At 39.3% G+C, this 23,085-nt stretch overlaps 2 protein-coding genes across 3 annotated transcripts in view; one reads left to right on the top strand and one right to left on the bottom strand.

Moving 5' to 3' along the window:
• DMGDH (dimethylglycine dehydrogenase) overlaps nt 1-4,486 on the bottom strand; it is a 42,198-nt gene extending 37,712 nt beyond the window's left edge. Inside the window, exons 1-2 of one of the 2 annotated variants that reach the window (XM_042028866.1) lie at nt 4,264-4,486; nt 963-1,128 (exon numbers count right to left, since the gene is read on the bottom strand). In XM_042028866.1, the coding sequence (XP_041884800.1) occupies nt 963-1,128; nt 4,264-4,364 (267 nt within the window). In that variant the 5' untranslated portion in view covers nt 4,365-4,486. Of the gene's footprint in view, nt 1-962; nt 1,129-3,734; nt 3,815-4,263 lie in introns of those variants that run through there. The other variant, XM_042028867.1, reaches the window with a different exon arrangement.
• Nucleotides 4,487-4,688: 202 nt separating this feature from the next.
• LOC121665012 (betaine--homocysteine S-methyltransferase 1) lies at nt 4,689-20,692 on the top strand. The gene is made up of 8 exons (XM_042028871.1): nt 4,689-4,799; nt 8,402-8,534; nt 12,383-12,501; nt 13,657-13,848; nt 14,446-14,593; nt 15,475-15,657; nt 19,296-19,524; nt 20,008-20,692. Exons 1-8 carry the CDS (start codon nt 4,761-4,763, stop codon nt 20,180-20,182), a joined length of 1,218 nt encoding a protein of 405 aa, XP_041884805.1. The 5' UTR covers nt 4,689-4,760; the 3' UTR covers nt 20,183-20,692.
• Nucleotides 20,693-23,085: the final 2,393 nt, after the last annotated feature.

The following is a 23,085-nucleotide window of genomic DNA, read 5'->3' as shown; positions in this document are numbered from 1 at the left end:
TGTGTATGCATTTAAATAGAATTCAGTCTGTGCCTCACTCCTGTACTTACGTCAAAGTACTCTTTGAGTATTTTGTAGTTATGATTCAATACAAGATGCCTGACACTTTGCGTGGTGTTGCTCTGTTTGCTGGACTGTTGTATGACTGTCTAAAAGATACGCAATTACTGAATGTTGTTTCTTCTTACTACATACAGCATGTTCTCTTTTGCTTTGTTTATTAAAAAGCAAGTAAAATGAAGTATATGACTTATACGCTGTGGGCAGTGATTTTTTTTTAATTTCATTATTTACTATTGTTCCTTCAAAAAGCCCCCAACACACAAAACATCTACACTAAGATGAAGCATTTCAGACTTCAGACTTCCTCCTCTGGGAGAAGTACGAGAATACAAATAAAATATAATACATCTGAGTCATCCTCCTTAATTTGTCCCTGAAAGGTAGAGTATTGCATAAATATTCTATTGTATTAACAGAGTAGATCAAGAGACATCAAACTTCTGGGTTTCTGCTCTTTTGTGTCGCTATACACATGGATAACAACCTCCCAATTTCAGTTAAGAATAGCTGGAAATGAATGGAAAAAGCATCTATTATTGTATTATTGTAGCAAGCTTTATTTATTTTTGTTACATTATCTACTCCAGATATAGATTGAGAAAATACATAATTACATAAATGCATATTGTGCACCACTATGACCATGTGCTTAGCATTATTAAAGGAGGTGCTGCTACCCTGACATTATTACATGCATGCCTTTTTAGTTCTTTTCCTTAGAATGCTGATATATTCAGGCTTAAGAAACTCACAGTGTACATTTGTTACCTTTGTTCCTCCAAGATTTTATGTAATGCCAGCAGGAAAGAAAGCTGGGGAATAAAAAAGTACTGAAATTTCCACCACCATTATATACACAAACTGCTGTTAATTTGAGAGATGAACAAAACATTTCTTACTGCATGCCAGGTAGATCCAGCAGTGAGCTCAGATTTTTCTAGCAGAACAACATCCTTCAAGCCAGCTTTAGCCAAGTGATAGGCTAGACTCACACCAACACAACCACCTCCGATGATCACCGTGTCTGCTCTGTCTTTCCCTAAGGAAGGAGATGAGGTTTCTTTACTGAAAAAGAAATAAAATAATATTACAGACAGTTACAAAAAGGCAATTGCACTTTTCCCCATCTCTTTTGTTTATTGCTTCAACCATAATACAAGTGGGTTTCTGCTTGGGAGTTTACACACCTGGCTTAAAACCTAACCTGTTTACTCATACCCACTTTTAAAGTATATGCTCTTTGAGGGTCAAATAGGTAAACAATAGTAATAAAAAAAAGAAAACAGCAACAGAACAAGTTTGCTTCCACTTGCAACTTTAAATATTATTTATCCAATATACCTTTATACGTAGATCCTATTTCTCAAAAAGAAGCTGATGCCTAAAATGACAGTGTCAAAACCTGACTTTTCCGAAGCGCTGTGTAGTATGTGCAACAAAAAGTCTTTAAAAAAGTCTATTCAGTAAGGCTTCTTAATAAATTTCTAAAACCAATGTTAGTAGACTGCACCAGTGTACATATTCACGAAGAATTAAGCTTGGTACTTACTTTCATGTTCTGTTTATTTTACATGTTCACAGATTCACAGAATATTCTGAGTTAGAAGGTACCCACAATGGTCATTGAGTCCAACTGTTAACTGAATGGCCCATGCAGAGATTGAATTAACAACCTTGGTGTTACTTGCACCATGGTCTAAACAACTAAGCCAATCCCAGAGCTGACATGTCCTACTTTGCTTAACACAAAACATTATTGTCATAGGTTAGCAAGCATAGTCCCGGAAGGGACGTCCTTGCTAAGGGGTGCTTACAGTTTTCTCTGGGAACTGAAGGAACCTATCAGCTGGCCAGTTTGAATATGGACAATTCTCAAAGCCACTTAAAGTTGTGATCACCTCTGTGATCCACATTTAAGAATAGGCAAACTCCCCCTCCAAGCTCTCTCTCGTTTCCGGCGCTGGCACAGGTGGCTGCAGGCCCCGTGTGGGGGCCAGCGGGCCCGGCCAGGCCCTGCTTGGGCCAGGCCGGGCCGGGCCACGGCCATCCTGAAGCCGATGGACCTGTTCCAGCTGTGGAACCCCCCCCCCACTGCCTTGCCGTGGGCAGCCGGAGCGGCTCGGCTCTCCCCCCTCTCCACTGCGATAAGAAAAATTCAACATTCCAGCTGCAAAGCTGCAAGGCTGAGGTGAGAGTAACCCTTTTATTGCTGTGAAGAGCTGAAAACCTGAGGGAAGAGAGAGAGGAGATGCTTAAAGCTGAAATTCTGTTGTGAAGCTATGATATATCAGAGTATCCTGTTGTAATTTCATGAAGATATGGGGGGTGGAGTGTTCAACTCGTGAGCAAAAGCACCTGCGCTGAGATAGGCAGATGCTGACGCAGCTGTAATTTCATGAGAAGTTTGGACAGGGAGAGATGAACCAGATGAGGACTTTTGCTCCAAACGGGAAAGGAGAAAACCTCAGTCCGTAGAGATGCTCCCAGAGATAGTCCTAAAGATGAAGATGATGAAGACCCTTTGCTCCCAGGGAAGGAGAAGGGCCTCTGTTTTTGTTTCTGAACGGCTCAACCTTAAAATTGTACCCCAAAAAACTTCAAGAGTGGACCCTCGAAGGCAGTTGCGGGAAAAGCTGCAAGTCGGGGGAAAGGACTCACACGCAGGCAGAGAGACTCCTCTTCCTAAATGGACTGAACAATATTTGGAAGTGGGCGGCTGTCTCGTTGTGATAATGTTTTCATAGCATGAGCAAGAAGAGACTTCTCTTTCTAAATGGACTGAACAAGGTTATTATGGAAGTGGTAAACAGACTAAACATCTCAAGGGTTGTCTTTTCACATTGTCAGTGGGAGAAGGGAGGAAGGTGGGGGAAGGAGGAGAGTTCTGAAGGTGGTATAATTTTTTTTCTTCTTTTAGGTCTGTTAATAAACTTCTTTATATTCTTTCAAGTTTGGTGCCTGTTTTGCATTTCTCCTAATTCTTATCTCACAGCAGATAAACAGTAATGAGTATTTTGGACCAAACCACTACAATTATAGAAACACGTTTTTGTCAATGGCTCACACCCGCTACGCCACGCTGTACTCTCATAACTACTTAAGGCCAGCATAAACCAGAACTGCTGCCATAGGCAGCCCTATTCTCCTTCAAGTCAGCTGATCCTCCTCTCTACTGCCTCATCCACAGAGAGTCAAGCAGCAAGCTACATGTGGAAATTTATCAAAAATTTTTAAAAAGTAATTTTTTTTTATGTGATACAAGGTAGGACATACTATTACAGTAGCAGTACTGACCACAGTATCTTTCCCTTCATGACAGTTAATCAATGCTCAATTTATCTCTCCTCTCCTTGTACATTTTCAACTTTTCTGGCAACAGACTTTCTAATGTATAACTAGTCTTCTACCTCTTCCACTCGGAAATAAAAGCTACTAGTCTTATGTTTCATGAATGGAGATCTTATGACATTTTAAATGCAACTGCAGGAGGAATATGCACCATACTTATATACTAGGTGGTGACAAATAAAAAGTAAAATAAATGGGAGCACAGGACACCACAGGTTTTCTGTCTTTAGTACACCACATACTTGCACGTGTTCTTTTTTCTGATTACTTATTAATTTTTGAAGTTAACAGTAAGCTGTTTAACAGCCAGGTGTAACACTTACTCCAGCTCCTCTACTGAATTTTGAGGCACGTGGTAATCAAGGTCAAGCATAAGGACTTTCCTCATTCTTCTTTTTGCTGTGGATTTGATATCTCCTCACCTGCCTTTCAGGCTTTTTCAAACCCCTGCCCAGGAGTCTGGCAAGAATCCGGGGTGCACTACACAGTTCACCCAGATGTTGATGCCAGTTAAAACCGGTCATTATTTGCTCATCGGTATGGCCCAGAAAACAACAGAAGGGACCTCTCTACACCAGGTCAGCAGTGCGCCCCGGGCTAGTTCTGGCTTTGGCGTAGCAATGCACGGAGCAGGGAGGCACCTGCTGGCCACAGGTGGTCCGTCCGGCCGATGGTGGACCGCCGCAGGCCGGGAGCCGGAGCTGGCTCCCCTCACCATCGCCTTTTCTGCGCATCCCCGACAGCAGCAGCCCGGGGGCCGCGCCTTCGGGCGGCGCGGAGCCTCGCGCGGAGGGCTGCTACCGCGACCAGCCCCTCTGCCCGCGTCCTCCGCCCGGCCCGGCCCGCACTCACCGCCCCTGGGCGCCGAGGGGCCGCTGGGCAGCCGCACCGAGGGTCCCGGGCCGGCGCGGGGGCCGCAGCCGCCGCAGGGCTCCCCGCAGCACCGCGCTCATCCTACACACGCAGCAGGGATGGAGAGCGCTAGCTCCGCGCCGCTCTCCGCAGCGTCCCGTCCCGTCCCTGCGCCGCCGAGCCCGGCCCTCCCGGAGGAGGGCGCCGGACCGCCCCTTGGCGCAGGGGGCAGCCGGGGGGGCAGCCCGGGGGGCAACCGGCCGCCTCCGGACCTCGAGCCGGGCGGGGGCGGCGGCAGGGCGCGGGGCACCCCCGCCGAGCCGATGCGCCCCGCGGGGTCAGCGACCGGGCCGGGCGGGGGTGCCGCCCGCAGCGCTGCCCACAGCGTCCCGCCTCCTCCTCGGGCTATAAACGTGCAGCCGGAGAGCCCGTCGAGCTGAGCTTCGCGTCGACCCGTCGGGGCATAGCCGGGCAGCCAGCGTCCTTGGGCGAGGAAGATGCTGCCGATCAGGAAGACCGCGAAACAAGGCAAAAGGGTAAATCTCCCGTCTCCCTCCCTCGCGCAGACCCGGCCGCTGCTCCCCGTGGGCACCGGAGCAGTGCCTCCGCCGCGGTCCCCCCCGCCGTCCGCCACAGGCGGGCGCTGCCTCGGCGGGACAGGGCAGTGCGGGGGAGCAGCCCCGCGCCGGGAGCCTGGCACAGGGCAGAGCTCCCGGTCACCTCTCCAGCCTCCGCGGGATCTTGTCCGCGGGCTCTCCAGGGGAGCTGCTGCTTGACTGGCACGACCCGCGACCGCGCCGGTTAACCTCCTACTAAGGTACTCGGTATCTCTGCAGGTAAGGTGACCTTGTGAAAACTTAAAATAAAGCCATAAAAATAATTTTACCTGTTCAGCATCGAGACGTTAAAGATATTTGGGTATATGAGATAGATAAATTAGATTGATCTTAACGCAGTCACAGCCCAGAGAATCTTTGTTTCTCTGAACACAGAGTGGAGTCAGTGGAGTATAAAACCATTTAGCTTAATATTATGCAATACTCAAATTAAGCAGGACTTGCAACACACTGCAAACTAAAATCTTAAATATTTTAAGGATAAGCTGTTATTGGATAAGATTTCTGTCTCCAGCATCCTGACCACTCTATTTAAAAGATCCAGATTGCTCACCCCTTGATTAATATGACTGGCTGCAACGGTGTTTATAATATCAACCCAGACTCCAGTGTATGTATGGCCACTGTTCCCCCATTTAGTTAAAGAAATAAGCCAGTATAAAAAGTTATCCAAGCACCAGCCATTCAGGCCATTAAGGCAAAGCTATGAGCAATATCTAAGTTGTACTCTCTGACATACATCAGAACTGGTACCCTGCATTGCTGCTTGAGAAGGTCAGCAGAATCACATATTCTGTCTTTTGTTTAAAGGACGCTATTGCCATTAATAGGGCACATCTTGCTCAGAATGGGTTTTACTCATTTTTATGTGTAGTGTATAAGTCTAGAGCAAAAGAGCAGGAAGATATGGGAAGAAGTCTATGAGCTCTTCCTGGGTCTTCCAGGTAGATTTGTTAGAAAGGAAAAAGGTGAGGGGTATTTGTTCTGCTTTACATATTTTGACACATACCACCTAATTTCAACACCTAGCAGAAGAAAACTGTCTTAAATTCCCCCTACAAACAGTGGACTTCTCTTGGGGGTTTGAGATCTGAATGGTTGTTTCGAGATTTGCTTTCTCTCCACTGATGAAAAGGTAGGTTACAGGTGGATCAAGCAGGCTTTTCAGTTACACAGTACAGTTACACTCCTAAAGATGGTAGTAGGAATATCTTCATATAGGCATTTGCACTCATGCTCTCCATATATAGGTGTATGTACTATGTGGTGCAACTTCATTCATAGTAGCAAATGTAAAGCAGCGAAATGACGGCTCAAAAAAGCATTGGATAGCTTTTTACACATACTGTTTCTTGTAATTTAATACCAGATTTGTCTCCTACCAGATCACCTGACAGTACAATTTTGATCTGGATTAGACATGAGCACATGGGTGTAGGTCTCTGAATAAAACAGTGTTGATGCTGAACTTCACTTAGCTGTATGCTGGTTTAATCGGTGGTATTTTGCAAAGTAAATAAAGTAAAAATGTATGAAGAGAAGATGTCAGACCTATAATAAAGTTTGCAAAAAAGTTATTTCCATTTGAATCCAGCATAAACTGACAAACTAAGTTTTTATTAAGTATTTTGTGCTTTGTATTTATCTCTCCTGCCATTAGATACCCTGATGCTAGGCTTAATATATCACAATATATTCAGGTGGCATGGTCTATTCAAACATGGCTTATGTTACTTCTGTGTGTCAAAAGTGAAGATTATACCAAAATGTACTTCAAAAAACCCCAGAACTGTGAAGAAAAACTGCTGTTAAACCCTAGAAGTGACTTGTTAAAAGAAAGTTCTGTTGTAGTACATTTAAATACCTACATAGTACAAAAATAAATATAATACCTATATATTATGTCAATTTTGTCTATTACTTAATGTCCAGTTTACAAGCAACAGCTGAGGCTGCCTGTATGTTAAAGATTTTTTTTTCCTCTGCATGCCTGTTCTCTGCATATTAAATTTCTGGAGCAGGCTTCACCTACAAAAGATTCTTTGGCAGACAGAGGAAGCAGGGACTCAGCCAGTGAGCTTTTCTCTGGTGCCATTTGAGGCATTCTGTTACAAATGAAAGTTCATTTATTGCAAGCACAGTCTTTACAAAATCTCCTGACATTTACACTAAAATTGTTTCTCTCTGATTCTGTGGAAACAAAGATAAAAACTCGCACACTTTGTTAAAGTTAATTGGGTCAATATTTTGGCAAGTCCATAGTGTGCAAAGGAATCTGATGCAGAGATTTGCAGGCCAACACTTGGCAAAGCTCTGCCCAGCAGCATGGTACAGACAAGTCCTGCCATTTTGCTGCAATGTCACTGCCTCAGCCAAAGTAGGTGATGCTCTCAGCCAGGTTTTGCAGCCTCCAAGGGGCCTCACATTGCTGTGCTTGGTACTGAAACTGGCACAGCTGGCACAGTGCTCCTTACTGTTGGAAAGGCATACTCTCATTCTGCCTAATGGATGGTGCTCAGATGTCATAAGCTTTTGTCTTTGCTGGATATATGGCGTGAGATAATTGTATTAATGAATAGGAAATTATCAAGAAAGATAATTAGTAAAGTTTGAAGGTTAATTGTTAAAAAAACCTTCCACTCAGCATGAAAATCACCCTCAACTCTATGTCCATAAGGCTTTTCTTTTTCCTACTCCCTCAAATTTCTTCTATTGAAATGCCAATGCCATCAAGAAAACTATGGATGGAAAGTTCAGTCTTACCTTTGATTAATTCTTATCCCGTACCCACACTTTCCTTGCATTAATGCGGAGTTCAAGGCAGAAGCACAGTTAATCACAGGGTGCTGTAAGGTTTCTAACTTGGCACTCTAAAACACTTCAGGGCTGTACAGAACGAACAAGATTTTCTTTCTTTTGTAAATCTGGGTAAGCAAACGCAGGCCTGTGAAAAGACTGTCAGAAAATTCAAGTCAGCTTTCTGAGATGCCTTTTGTTTAGTAGGAAACTGTTGCATGCTTAGTTTTCTGTGATGCCTGTTGTGCCATCTGGTGTCACAAGCTGCTTGTGCTATGGTAAGGTTCTGTCAAGGCGGCATTGGAAGCTAAAGTGTAGATGAGCTACTAAACAGATCAGTGGTACTAGTGTTTCATTTTAAGAAGTTTCCCATGTATTTTACAGGAGAATTTAAGATGGCATTTTATTTTTATAGGAATGGAACTGGACCATTGACTTAAAGTTCTGGGAACAGTATCTCTGGAATACAACATAATTGACTAATGAGAAGTCTTACACATAATATATATGTACATATTAAAGCCTTATGCTGCAAAAGAGCACACCTACCATTCTTTAATTAGAATTTCAAGAAGAAAGTTTATTACTTTTTATTATTGTGGCAAAAGTATTTCTGCTAGCTCACAGATGTTTATGTCTGCCTTGCAAATACAGAAAGTGGCAACAAAGGAAGGCCACCAAACTGAAGAACTGTAATCATTAACCTACCCTCCTGCTTTCGCCAGGGTATTCTAGAACGCTTGGATGCTGGAGAAATTGTGATTGGAGATGGGGGATTTGTCTTTGCTCTTGAAAAGAGGGGATATGTAAAAGCTGGGCCTTGGACTCCTGAAGCAACTGTAGAACACCCAGAAGCAGGTCAGTTCTACTGGGAAATGATACTCCTGTAGTGAATGTAAACATGGTTGGCTAAATAATAAATATATAGGAACTTGCAGTAGGTTTTTAAATACAAATGTCTCTTGACACTGTAGCATTATATTAAGAACAGCCTAAAACCTGCTCATCTTACCCCTTGGACTTGCACTAACACTGGCCAAAAGAAGTTGGCTGGGTAAGAATATGAATAGTGCAAACATCTAGTGATACCTCTTCAGAATGCTCTCTCAGTTTTCAATAACTTGCATCCCAGGGACTTTTTGATGCAGTTGTGGTTATATTTGTGTTTAATAACATTCAGTGGTTTCTCTGTTATGGATTTGTTCAGTCTGTCGTTGAGCTGATCATTTAAAGCTTGTCATTTAAAATATCTCATGAAAAAGAATTCTGCAGTTAAGTATCTGTTTTGTTCTAGTAATTAATTTATCTTTATAAACAAAATTAGTTTTTTTATTAATTCTTTCAAAGAAATGGCAGTTTTTAATAAACATCATAATGGGAGTATTAAATGTTTCTGGCTCCACTGTAAAATGGGGAATTATAAACCTGATAGGAATCTGAAAATTGCAGCAAACATTTAACGGAGTAACTCTCTTAAAGTGGACAGAGAAAAAATGACCAACCATTCTATGCCTTCCAGTGTAGATTATAGTGTTTAGCATAAATAGTGCAGAAGCAGATGGTATTATCCATTTATGTATGCTTCATTACAAGAAAGCATTTGCCCTAGTAATATGATGTGCAGTTAATCCCACAAGCCAATTCAGAATATCCTGGGGAAAAAAATTTCTTTGTTCTAAGTGTTTGCCATTCCAAATTAGTCTTTTTCTTCTATACAGGAGAAGAAGGAAGAGGAGGGAAAGGAGAGCTATCTTAGTTCTCTCTGTTACCTCATTTTGTATACTTTACCTATTTCTTCAGCCTAATCCTTCTTAGCCTTCAAATGTCACTTTTGTGTCACTTTGCATCCCTAATGTAGGGTTATAGGCAGCTTTCGATAATGCAGAGCTCCAGCAAAAGTTTAAGGTTTGATGACCTAATTTGTTGACTCATCTCCCAAAGAGACATTCCATCATCTCTCTATTTCTTTCCATGTCTACCTTTGTCTGCCCCTGCATGTTCCATCTTACAACTCATAGCACTTGTCCCATGCTCTTTATTTCCCCTTTGCTTGTTATTTTTTTCACCTCAAAAGCCCTTGACATTCTGCACGTCTCTTATAGGCTATTTATAAATACACCCTTCAGGGTAAATGCGTTCATTTCTTTTTGTGCAGTGGGGCTGTTTTCCCTCCATTACTGCTTTTTGCTCCTGCTTGCTCAAGGGTCATGTTACTTTGAAAGCAGATGTAAAAGAACACAAGGAGCAACTGGCTGAGGCAGCGGGTATAAAAACCATACAACTACCACAGCTTCTTGTCTTTATAAGGAGAGGAAAAGGAAGGAAGTTCTGAGAAGGCAGCAAGTACTAAAAGAAAAAAAAGAGAGTTTGAGGCCATTAACTGTATTACCAAAGAGAAGATTTGCCAGACTGATAATTTTAGAAATTAGGAGATCTAAATTTTCTTTCTGAGACAGATCAGGTATTGCTCTGTATTGCTCTGTAGTAAGCCATATGTATGGGTGCTTATTGCCCCTATCTCCTCACAGCTTATGTCTGTGTCTTTTAGGAAATGTCCAACTCATGATGGATTTAATTGAAAAATTGGTGTTATACACCTGTCTCCTAAAATGCATCAAATTATTAATAATGTTTTAGCCTCATATATGAGTGTTATCCCCACTTCTCAAATGCTGAAGGAAAACACAGTTTCATTAACATGCTGGAAGTCACACAAGTAAATTACAGAGTGGTTTGGGGTTTTGATAATGCATAGTGCTGTGAGTTTGATAAAAGCAACAATGTATTCTACTGGTAAAACCTATTTGCCTGAGGTTGAATGAGATTCAGGCTGATACAACACTATTGTTTCCCTCAAAGGCTAACCCATGTCTCCTATTCAAATACTTGGTATTTTGGGGTGTGAAGTTCCTTAATCATACGTGTTAGATTGTATTTCATTTTCGTACTTATATCACCATCCCTGTTCACACAAATCCCAGGCATTTTTCTAGGAATGGTCTACTATCCAAATGTCATAGAGCATTTGTGAAAATATTTGTAGATCTTCTTTTCCTTTTCTTATTTCCTGACCAGTTTTCATTAATGCTTCCTCATTCAGGAGGATAAAAATTGCAGAACATTAGAAACATACAGAGACAGCCCTTTTATTTGGGATCAGTAGCCTGTTGCTATGATGTAGGTAAAAGAATACTCCCTGCACTACAAATTTTTGTGAAAATGAAATTTGATCCCAGGAGTTCAGGCAGATTCCATGGTCTTTTTGAACCATAGCTCTACTATAATCTATGTTCCTGGAAAGATTTTTGTGCCTGCTGGGCAAAGAAGCACTGTGTTAAATCACCTGTGTAGTAAGAAGAGAAGCATTGTGCAGTTACCCACAACTGCAAGTAGAAATTAAATACTGTACCAGTAGAGAAAAGCAAGAGACACTACATTGATCCTTCACTGAAAGCAGACATCTTGCATGTATGCAGGTTGATTCTAGCAACACAAAATGCTACTTGAGCTTCTCTGGTGTAGAAAGCTGTGTTGCAGCATAAGGGAGTACTTGTATTGTCATGACAAACTTGCACATTTTCTTAGTGACACAAAGTGTGTCTGTGGACAAATGAGTTTTGATAAACTAGGATTTCAGGAAAACTTTTATAAACTTCTGCCACAGAAAGTGCTGTGTTATTGTGTGTTTAGGTAATAAGTGTCTTGTGTACAGTACCTAGGGAATAAATTATTCCTGTATTTGCTATAAGCTGCTGAGCATTTCACTCTGTTTTACATGACCAGTAGCATTCCAGAAATTATTGTAATTATTATTCTGTGGGTATATAATAAAATCAATTGACAGTTCCTATTCTGTTCCTGCTGTGGTGATTGCAGTGCACTGCTTACAGCCAGAAAGGCACAACTACCATTACAGAGCCCTTTCCCAAAGCCCTAATGTAAGAAATTTGTCTATTAAAAGTAATGGTAGCCTTTCCTTTAAAAAGAGTGTTGTCTATGAAGTAAAATCATCATGTGCAGACATACAGAAAGAATTAACTCTCTGATGTGAGTCACTTTTCGGGAGCAACAAATCTTCTAATTAAGGGTGTATTTAGCAAAATAGAGCTTTGGTTTTGGCTGACTAGGCTCTTTTAAAGTTTTGTCAGGGGAGAAAACTCAAAAATGCAAAATAGAGGAGGCAATGAAACACTGTATTCTTCCATATAAGTATCATCTTGTCCCTAAATTTATTGCCATGATACTGTCTTGTTTTCTTCTTCATAGTATAGAAGCTAAGAAAAGGCAGCTTTTTCATTTGAAGAACCTTTTGTCTGGTGTTCCTTGCTATGCTTTCATGTTCTTTTGTTAGATGTTTGCTATCCCTTCCTAAATCGCTATAAAATCTCTATAAAGGTCTATATCAGGGAGATCTGAAGGACTGCAGAAAAGAGAGGATAGGCAAGGTGGCAGGCAAAAATTAATCTGTAGATAAACTAAATGGAAATCTTCAGTCATTCTTAGCAGAGAAGAACTAAGGAGAAAAATTTCTACCTAATGTTTTGAGAGTGAGAAGAAAGAAATTCTATGCAGACTGGGGTACTGCTTCTAATTTCTCATAATGGGTTTTCTAGTAAACACATTGCCACTTATTTTACAGTAACATTTCATCAATAAACATTGGATTTTAGGATAACACAGTAATAACTTTGTATCTTAATTTGCAGTTCGTCAGCTTCACCGGGAATTCCTCAGAGCTGGAGCCAATGTTCTGCAGACCTTCACCTTTTATGCCAGTGAGGACAAACTAGAGAACAGGGGAAATTATGTAGCTGAGAAAATAAGTGTGAGTAAAACAGTTTTGATGGAGATACAAAATAAGTTGATTAATTTCAAAAGGTTTGGCAGAAACATTATCGAGTTTGTCATAAGAGTTTTGGCTATTTTGAGGACCAGAGAATGAGACGATGCAATTACAGAGTTTGGAATAGCAAGAAAGGCAAGGTGATGTGACAAAAAAACCCAAACCAAAACAAAAATCAAAGACAAAATGGGGCAAGGATGAAGAGAGGAAAGAGAATGACCACATAGTATTTTTTCTATATTTTTATCTGAGGAGATGGGTTTACCGGAGTTTTGATACAAAGATTATAGGGAGTACTACATGCACAGAGAGCAAGTAGTGAAAAAACAGAAGTGCTTTAACTTCCAGAGATATGACTCAGCTGCAAAAATGGTGAAGAATCCTAGAGAATAATGAGTGGCTAATGAGAACAAAATGTTTCTTAGAGCCATATATTCATTGAGTAGCAACTAAAAGAATTGGAGCTACACACTGTAGTCAATATTCCCCTTCCCTCATGTGAAGGTAATTTGTTACATCAACAGAAGTACAATGTTGGTGTTTTGTTACCCCCTACACAAAGGAATTTTCGGATGCTGGGCGTGTTTACTAGATGTAGGCCTAAGGTCCGGTGGAATTCCTGGCCAAACATTTTTATATAGTTCCTTTGAGACTAGATGGTTTGGCATTGAGTGGTTTTTCTGGTCTTTATCAGTACACTAAAATACATTTTAAAAAAAATTGTAATTCCCATATATTTTGTTTTCCATCCACAATTTTCAGAATGAAAGGATATGCTTAGGTGTAAATAACTCATTTTCTAAGAGGCAACGGAAATTCCACTTCACACCAAATACTTGCTTTTTATAGGCTATTTGTGTAAGATCTATTAAAGGTAATGTATTTTGTAGTATTTGATAATATGGTAACTTAGAGGAGGCAAGAAATTAGTTTCCTTCCTGTTTTTTACTGTTTGAAAGAAACATATCTTCCTAATCAATATTACTTTAAAATCCATTTAATTTTAATTAAATTTAATTTAAATTGTAAAAAAATACAAAAACCATTCTGACTTTTGACTATTTTTGTCCTTATAGTGCTCTGAAATTACATGCATACCTCTGTAAGATAAAACTAACAGAATCTATATTCACACAGTGCCAAAAAGTTAATGAAGCTGCTTGTGACATTGCAAGAGAAGTGGCTAATGAAGGTGATGCTTTAGTGGCTGGAGGAGTCAGTCAAACACCATCTTACTTAAGCTGCAAGGATAAAACAGAGGTTAAAGCAGCCTTTCGACAGCAACTGGATGTCTTTATGAAGAAGAACGTGGACTTTCTAATTGCAGAGGTAAATTTGTAAAAATAAGCGCATGCCTTCAACTGGCACACTGTTAACTTTGAAGATGTCTATTTAGGGTCTATAACTACATGTTGCTACCTCCTTTAAAATTTTCTGCTGTGCTTGTATCCCAATGGTATCAGATATTTTTCTAGATGTATACCAACATCTACAGGTACTCTAGAATAGGACTTTGAAACTTCAATTTCTACCTCAGTCAAGTAAAATTCTGTGCTGATACAAAGAAGAAATGTAAATGGGATCTTGACTAATCCCTATTTCTTCCCATATGTGGAAAGCAACCTAAAATGACTTCTCTAGTTGACAAAAGTTCTTCAGTTAATCCTTGATTAACCTCCGGTATGGGCATTCTTATTCTGAAACAAAAGTATCATTATTTTTAATTTATTTTTATTCACTTTTAGAAATTCTTTTTAAATTGTGTGGCCAGTAAACTCAATTGAATTATGTTAGTATAAAGAAAAGAATATGTTAGTATTCAGAAAAGAATAAAATTATTGTATTGATGGTGGATTTGGGGTCTGGATTTATATTTTTATATTTCGTTGCTGAGAAACAAAATAGCCTAGTTTTAATTTCTTTCAGTATTTTGAACATGTTGAAGAGGCTGTCTGGGCAGTTGAAGTTCTAAAAGAATCTGGAAAGCCAGTTGCAGCTACGATGTGCATTGGTCCAGAAGGAGACATGCATGGAGTGTCCCCTGGACAATGTGCTGTCCAGCTGGTAAAGGCTGGTAAGAATCTGCTTTAATGTGTCCTTTAAAAGTATGGAACAAAGTAAAGTCCTTAATAATTGAAATAAATAGATGTATATCTCAAGGAGGTAGCTTCCCAGTCATATCTGATGAGTTTTAACTCTGTAGAAAAGTTTTTATATGTACTTTACTAGTAAAAATTATGTGGAAATATAGCTATGAGATCCTTGATAACCAGTATGCAATGGGTGGGAGCAATAGCCAGACACAACTGATACTGAATACAGCAAAATCCTAAACCTACTCAAATTTCATTACGGACCTGTCCCCAAATTCTAGAATCACAAGCACAAAGCCACCTTTGATTCTCTGGTTATGTTTTTCTGAAGTATTTTTGCACACAGTTCAAGCTCAGGATGAGAGAATTAAGAGGGTGAAAAAATTAATAATTTTGCCTATAAAAGGCTATTTTCTACAGGACAAGGGGAAGGGCAGAAGAAATTAATCAAGGGCATGATGAGTGAAGGTACACGGGTTTACGTATCTATTCCGAACTTCTCTTTTCCTTTTTGAGTTACAGTTGAAATCCAAAGGTAGAACTTGTGTTAAGAACCTGCTACTTATTTGCGTGTGTGACTATACATAATCAGACTTCACTGATTAAACACTGGTAAGAAAAAACATCTGTAAGAGGGTAGAAGATGTGATTCATCATTAGGAAGGTAAAGAAGGGTGCAGCTGAGATATAAATGGAATGATCAACCTCAGGAGGTTGTGTGTGCCTGGCTCTAGCACAGCTGCCTTGTTTTCATAACACTGATGTAAAGATGGACAGCACTGCTTCTAGAGTGCTGTTGCTAAGTACTTTCATCTCCCACTTCCTGGGGAGCTGTGACTTGAAGTTGCTTTCCTCCTCCTAGGTGCTTCTATAGTTGGAGTCAACTGCCATTTTGATCCAGAAACTTCTCTTGAAACTGTGAGGCTGATGAAAGAGGGCTTGCAGGCTGCTAAACTGAAAGCTCACCTGATGTCCCAGCCACTTGCTTTCCATACACCTGATTGTGGAAAGCAGGGCTTTATTGATCTTCCGGAATTTCCCTTTGGTAAGACAAGAGTATCTTTTTTGTTGGTGGTGGTTGGTTGGTTTTGTTTTATTGATTGTTCCTGTTTTTTTTTTCCCCCCAGATTATAGTACAGCTGGAACTGCAAGGTGTCCTTTTATTCAGTATGATGAGTCCTAGTTATCCTGTCTGGCATTTTCCAGACAGGTTAAAATATAATATTGGAGTAAAGATCATCCACATAGTGAGAATACTTCGGTAGTATCAGAGCATGTGACTCAATGTGTAATTATGATGAAAAGACTTAAAATGCCACAACCTAAATTTATTTTTAAAATGTTCTTTCTCGTGCTATAGAACCTTGTTCAGGACAGCTGTAAACAGTCCAAAGAACAGCAGCAAAAGTACTAAAAAAACACCATTATTCTGGGTTGTGACATCTATCCCACAAGGCCTATGCTTACCCATGTAAGGATTTAATGTACAATGCAGTACAATGGATATAGGAACATTATTACTGCACTCATAGTAGTTCACTATTGTAAGTGTGGCTGTCTAATGTACATGAGATTAGAGAGAAAGCAGAAAGGGGCCTTTAACATTGCTAACAAATTAGCAGTTTGGAGAAGAAGTCTATCACATGTATGCTCAGGGGAAACTCTACAAAAACTGAAAGATTCAGCCATTTAATATGTATATAAGGCTTCTCTATTTAGTGCTTATTTTCACGTGAGAGGTAAAGGATCCCTTTAACATAAGGGCAAAATCAGCTTAAACATTTTAAGGCTGATTAGAAAATTCTTTCATTTTCAGATATCATACACCCTTCTTTTCAAGATCAGAATAAATGGTATTAAAACATTCACAATTTGAATTTGCAGCAAAAAAATTGTGAAGTATATGTGATTTTCAGGAAGCTTGTTGTTTTCCTTTAGATTCCTCTCTTTACATAAATGAAGGAAAGAGAATAAAGAATAAGCCTGAGGCATTCATTAAATGGTAATAAGACGTCTGAGTCCTGGAAATATCTGATGTTTAAAAATGTTAGGAACTCATTTATCCTATTCATTCCTTCATATAGCTCCTCTGATTGCAAGCAGAAAAAAAAGAAATCAAACAGATATGCAGTAGGCAATCAAGTGAATGGAAGGATTCACTCTTTAGTTTGTTATGGTTCTTGGCTTGTGTGCTATAAGCAATCTGTATGACATCTCAGCATTCAGAATTGCCATGAATAATTAATTGGTGAAGTCTGGCTCTGTGAGTGTTTTCAAAACCCAGAAGCACCAATCGATTGCTTGACAGCAGATAATCTGTTTGGTAAATCATTGTTAAACTGACCAAATTACTCCATTTTCATGAAGGCAATAACAAAAGAGATATTTAGGTATCTGAAGAGTACATAAACTCTGTGTAGGGCAACAAGATCTAAGTTTTTGGGAAAGTGTTAGGTGTGTTGTATTGACAAACTCCAGCATCTAGATGGCAGAAGTATTTATTTTTCTATGTGTTCTCTTCTGTGTTATTGCAATTTCTCTGAAATGTCACCAGTTAAATACGGACAATATTTTAGAAAGAAATGTCCTGGTCAGTGAGAGCATACTTAACTATCTCAAAAAGCAGATATATCGAGGGGGCAAATCTAGGAGCAGGTTACAATTCTTCTCATCAAAAACTGTTAACTTAGAGATATTTCATTCTGAATAAAGCCAAGAAAAAAAGCCAAGTTGCACTGACAGACATGGAAAATAAAATGTTAATTGGTTTTGGGAAGGTGTCTCTCCACTTCAGAGACAAGGATGTTGTGTGGGACAGTATCAAATGCTTTGCAGAAGTCCAGGAAGGTAGTAACAGCAGTTGATCTTCCCTTCTCCACCAATGCTGTAACCCCCTCATAGGAGGCCGCCAAATTTTTAGGCAGGATTTGCCCTCAGTAACGCCATGTTGGCTGCTACCAGTCACATCCTTATTTTCTGTGTGCCTTAGCACAGTTTCCAGTGGATTTGATCCATGGTTTTTCTGGGCATTTTAAGACTGACTGGTCTGTATTTCTCTGGCTTTTCCTTTTTTGCCTTTTTTAGAGTATGGGTTATGCTTTCCCTTCTCCAGTCACTGGGAACTTCACTGGACTTTCACAAGTTTTCAAATATGATGGACAGGGGCTTAGCCACTTCATCTGCCATCGGATGAATTCATTCATCAGGTCACATGATTGTGACAGGGAGATGGAGAAGACAGGGAAACAATCTATACTGTTCCCCTGAACAGAGTTGCTTGTACAGGTCTAAGTTGAGTGCACAATGATGCATTCTTACTGTTGATAATTTGCATAAATTTTGCATTAGCTTTTTAATGATATATGGAAGAAAAGGAAATAATGAATTTGTGCTTCTGGTGCTTTCTGTCATATCTGCAGCACTGTACAAAAGCTTGTTTTTATTTGAACAGCTTTCTAAAATGCTTAATCTAAGTTTTCCATGCAATATTAGTCCACCTACTTTTCCTTTGTCCTGTCTTTCCCTCTGACACCGATAATTTTCTGTTTAAGAATATTTAATTGTCTTCCTTCTGCTTTTTAATTTTTGATCCTGTTTCTTAACTACACAATGGACTTACAGTATATCTGCTTTGCATCAACTTCTTGCATGTTAGGCATTTTTGGGACAGAACATAGTAACATTCTTCAATCCTACTTCGTCTTTGTGTTGCTGGAGCCTTACTACCTCAAACACAGCTGCTTTGCCCAGCAGAGTGTTCAGTGTACAGACATGATGCTGCACTTGCCTGATAATCATGCTGGTTCATGTCCTTCAGATGTGCATGTGCATTAAGAAGTGGGAAGATTTTTATTCTTTTATTTCTGTATTTTTATTTCTTAAAGTTTCTTCTTCAGTCCCTGTTCTTTTCTTTCCAGTTATGCCACTCTTGTGCCTCCAGCTCTTTGAGGTGTGCTTTTCTTTGCTGTTTACACTTCCTATTCCTTTTCTTCCACAAGTCTACTCTCTCAGCTCTTGTTACTCCATCACAATGCTCAACACAACCTGCAGCAGAGAGAAAGGTTCAAAATAAAGATTGCATTCTAACTTAACCTACACACAGAACTTTCCACAAGGAATGAGGTGGTTTGAGGCAGCAAGTTGCTCATGACTGGAATTATGACTAAGGGATGGACTAAGAAATAGCTAAAGATCCCAGCTGAAACAACTGGCTGCCAGTATCTGATCGTAGACAAAAAGTGTAATAAGCATTTCTGACGAATAATGAGCAGGATTATTCCTCTGCAGGTAGGCTGATACCTTCTCCTATCACAGATTAGTGTGTGGTAATCAGATTTCCCAGGTATTTATTGTTTATTAGGAAATACAGCCATAACATTGAAAGTATTCCAATTCTTCAGCTAAGAACTCTGGCAGAATGGAAAGCATGTGGTCAGCCTTAGAAGATACTAGGTGCTGTTTTGCAAAGCCAACAGTGCTTACCAGCACTGCAGAACCTGAAAGCTAGCCTTGTGAAAGTTTGAATCCCTGATCCTAGGTCAGTCAGTTCAAACACGTACATCTACACCTACAACCACTTTTGCAAACAGTGTGCAAGTGTTTCAACAACATGATTTCTTACTAAAAAATGGATAAAAATGGAATGGACCGTGGTGGAAACTTAAGATACTAATGTCTTTGCAGGTCTGGAGCCAAGAATTGTAACCAGATGGGACATTCAGAAATATGCAAGAAAGGCCTATGACTTAGGAATTCGTTACATTGGAGGCTGCTGTGGATTTGAGCCATATCATATTCGAGCGATAGCTGAGGAGTTGGCTCCTGAAAGGGGATTTTTGCCGGAAGCTTCTGAGAAACATGGTAGCTGGGGTGATAACCTGAGCATGCATACCAAACCCTGGGTCAGAGCAAGGTACGTATATCTGACCTGGAAGCCAGCACACCTTTTGCAAAGGCTTACAATGCTCCACAGAGCACACGCTTAGCTGATGTGGGCATCTAAATATCACTGTAAACATTCTATGTTTACAATGATGTGGTTTATTTTTAATAATTTCAAAGAATTAAAGCTGACCTAGGAGCAGGGAAAAGGGTGAAGGAGAAGTAGAGGATCTGTGAATGTAATTCATGAAAATGAAAAGGAAAAACTGACAGAGTATTGTAAACCAGTTTGTGGCTGGCTTACAGTATTCCTTTCAAAGGTGGAAAGATACTTTTAAAGATACTTTTAAAGCATGTAGTATTTAATTGCATATTTTCATTCATACTTCTGTATCTATGTATAATGTCAATCTTTACAAGTTAGATGACCCTTTGCAATTGTTATTTAAGCCACATTTCCTTCAATATTTTGAGGTGCTGGAAAAAAACCCTGAATTTTTATTTCTTTATTTAGGGCAAGAAAAGAATACTGGGAGAATCTGAAGCCTGCTTCAGGCAGGCCATATTGTCCTTCCATGTCAAAGCCAGATGGCTGGGGAGTGACCAAAGGAGCCAAGGAGCTGATGCAACAGAAAGAAGCAACAACTGAACAACAGTTGAAGGAGCTTTTCCAGAAAAAGAAGTTCTAATCAATTGTGCAATTGTGTAAATCTTACAATGATTTATCTACTGACCATCTCATGCTTCAGAAAATCTGTGAAGATGAGTACTGTGTTGATTTATCAGTTAAAATGTAGTGAAAGAGACAAAATGCAGAAAGAATGTGATTACATAGTAAATATGTCTTACTTTGACAATAAAATCTTTCTCTAGACAAATAGTTTAAACAATACACAGTCAAAAGTAATTTTGAATTCTCATAATAATTGAGCTTCTGGTTAGCTAGGTGCCATTAATTGGGTAGACAACAGAAATACTTGGAAAGTCATAATTGGCTCAACCCACCTGTGAAAAAAGAAAAAGCTATCTATAAATACAATGTCAATGGACTTCAACTTCCAAGTCTGTTTTCAGTTTGGTATTACAGGAGCTTTCTCAGACATCCAGATTTATTGAGAACTAGTGCAGGAACACACAAGCCACCAATTATTTGTAGTCACTTTCTTGGTTTCAAGAGAATAAAAGTAAACTGAAAAATACATCTTGCAGTTGCAATCAAACCATAAGGAAAATGAGATCTTGCAGGAATGTCTTATATGCGGGGGGAAAGGTTCAGAGAGCTTTTAGAAAAGAAAAATGGCAGGTAGGTAACTCAGTTTTTGTCTTAAGGTACCATGTACAGAAGATTTACTCTTCTGGAGACTGAAAGGCTTAAGAAATTACTCTGCAATTAAAAAAAAAAGTCAAATAAATTAAAAATAATATAACGAAATATTATTGTATTATCTTCACACCTTAAATCATAAGACCTCAAAAAGAATTATTGTACCCCAGTAAAAAGCCAATTTTCAAATGATGCAGCTGATTTCTGGAAATCTCTTTTTAATTACTTGGTTATCTTAAAATAGCAAAAAAACAGGTTTCTAAGATATAACTCCTGTTTAAAAGAGTAGTACAACATGCCTTTTTTTTTTTTTTTTAAGCTGATTGATTCACTCTACAATCTTAGCTTTAATAAATAAAAAACTCTGTTAGGAAATAGATCAATCCATTCAAGTTAAGAAAACCCATGGAATTTGTACACTGATTTGTTGAGAAGGGTTTTCATAGGAAAACACTATATTGGAACTTATAAAGGACACATTTCCATCATTTATTTTTGTGAAATACTACACAACTTAGATTTCTCTCTAGAATGAATTTCCACCCATCCTACATTAAGTAAACTACCTTTATGAAAATCTCATTCTCACAGTTAGTGTTGAAAGATTTAGTTTGACTACTTTTTATGTATACGCCTATTTCCTTATTTCTATCCATGTTGGTATTCTGCAGTTCAGGAAACAAATATGCAACACTTCAACGGGAAACTTCAGGTATCCTTTTCAGACTGTTATTGGCAGACAGGTATAAGCCTTCCTTCCCTAGGCTTATATCATATTAAAATACTTGCTAGCTAGAAATTTTGCCTGAAAGCCAAAAGTAGACAAATCAAGATAGTAGATATTTTAAAATGCAGATTATTTGGAAAGCATCCATGTAAGTATGCTTTATGTGCTTTATAAACTCCTTTGCTTCCTAAATGCTTTTCAACATTACCTCTGTAGAGAGTGGAATATTGCAAAATCTGTAAAACAGGAAGAGCAGATCTTTGATGATCACCAAAATGCATGTAGCATTAAGAACATACACGATTAGGTGGCTTAAAACACAGGCTACAACTGGAAAAGAAGTGTTTTGAACAATCATTACCTGTTTAGGGACTTCTTGTGGCATAGAATGCAGCTTGACCATCATACACTAACTATATAATATATAAGTGGCTGGGCTGATTTTTTGGAAACCGTCATAATGTGCAAAAATTTGTATTGAAATGGATTACTTCACAACACAGAATACTGAAGAACCTGGTATTTATGAAGATATTATTTTGAATTTTTGATACCCAGTTTGAAAAAGATTAATTTTAACACACTATGATGAGAAATATTTAAAGGCCATTTGAAGACACGGAAAATGAGAGCTGGCCAAAGGTGGGTGAAACAAACATTCCCTGTTTTATTCATATCACAGGCTGGGCTTATAAAGGAATTGCCAGTGGGCTGACAACAAGTTCAGGGTGCTTTATTGATCACTAAAGAACCCAAATCTATCAAAAAAACCCAACCCCTCCAAAAAAATCCAACACTCCCTGCCTCAAAAAAACCCCAAACCCCCAAAAACACCAACCAGCAAAGCCAACCAAGCTACCAAGCTTTCTTTCCCATTTCTTTCAGTGTAACCTCTTAGGCATAAGGAAACTGTTAGATTTTCTTAGGTTTCTAATGGTTAATTACATGACTTGTTAAGGAAATAACAGGCCAACAGCACAGTCCTAGGAAATTTGTTTCCCTGGAAAGCCTGTCTGAAAACTTAGATAGGAAATGAAAGGTGCTTTAGAAGGCTAGCTCCTGTATTTAGTACCCTAAGGATCATTTATTTGTAGGAGAGGGTGTTTGCTTAACCTTGTTTGGAAATACATCTAATGATGTAGCTTCCATGACAATGCCAGGTTAGTTCAATGTCTACAATCACAGAAACACAAAATATTTGTGGTTGGAAGGGATCCACAAGGACCAGGTCTGGTTACTTCACTCTTAACCAAATTTTCCTAATTTGAATATTCCTTGATGGAATTTATTCCTTTCTGTTGTTGTTGTTTTGTTATTTTTCTCAATTATTTCTTTACAGCTCATTAGAGACATGAATAATTTCTTCCCTTCCTAAAGTCTGTTAAACATTTGAAGATTTACATACATTGTTTTTCTCTCAGTTGAACAGACCCTGTTCATTCATTCTTCTGAGTCTGCGATTAATCATATACCCAGAAATCACATCCATCAGATTTTTATCCAGAGTTTCCTATCTCTTATGTTTTTTTACCTGTGGGCAG

This window comes from Corvus kubaryi, unplaced genomic scaffold (genome assembly GCF_017639235.1).
Source record: "Corvus kubaryi isolate FWS band 111438036 unplaced genomic scaffold, C.kubaryi_AGA036_p1.0 37308, whole genome shotgun sequence".
Lineage (NCBI taxonomy): Eukaryota > Metazoa > Chordata > Aves > Passeriformes > Corvidae > Corvus > Corvus kubaryi.
Note: the sequence above shows the minus strand (reverse complement) of the source record. Positions and strands in the feature narration are given on the sequence as shown.

Excerpts from the sequence above, each read along its gene's own strand:
- LOC121665012 (XM_042028871.1), top strand. The coding sequence starts at position 4,761 with ATGCTGCCGATCAGGAAGACCGCGAAACAAGGCAAAAGG. Across the intron at positions 4,800-8,401 it reads CCGCGAAACAAGGCAAAAGG|GGTATTCTAGAACGCTTGGA; the intron begins GTAAATCTCCCG and ends TGCTTTCGCCAG. Across the intron at positions 14,594-15,474 it reads TGTCCAGCTGGTAAAGGCTG|GTGCTTCTATAGTTGGAGTC; the intron begins GTAAGAATCTGC and ends TCCTCCTCCTAG.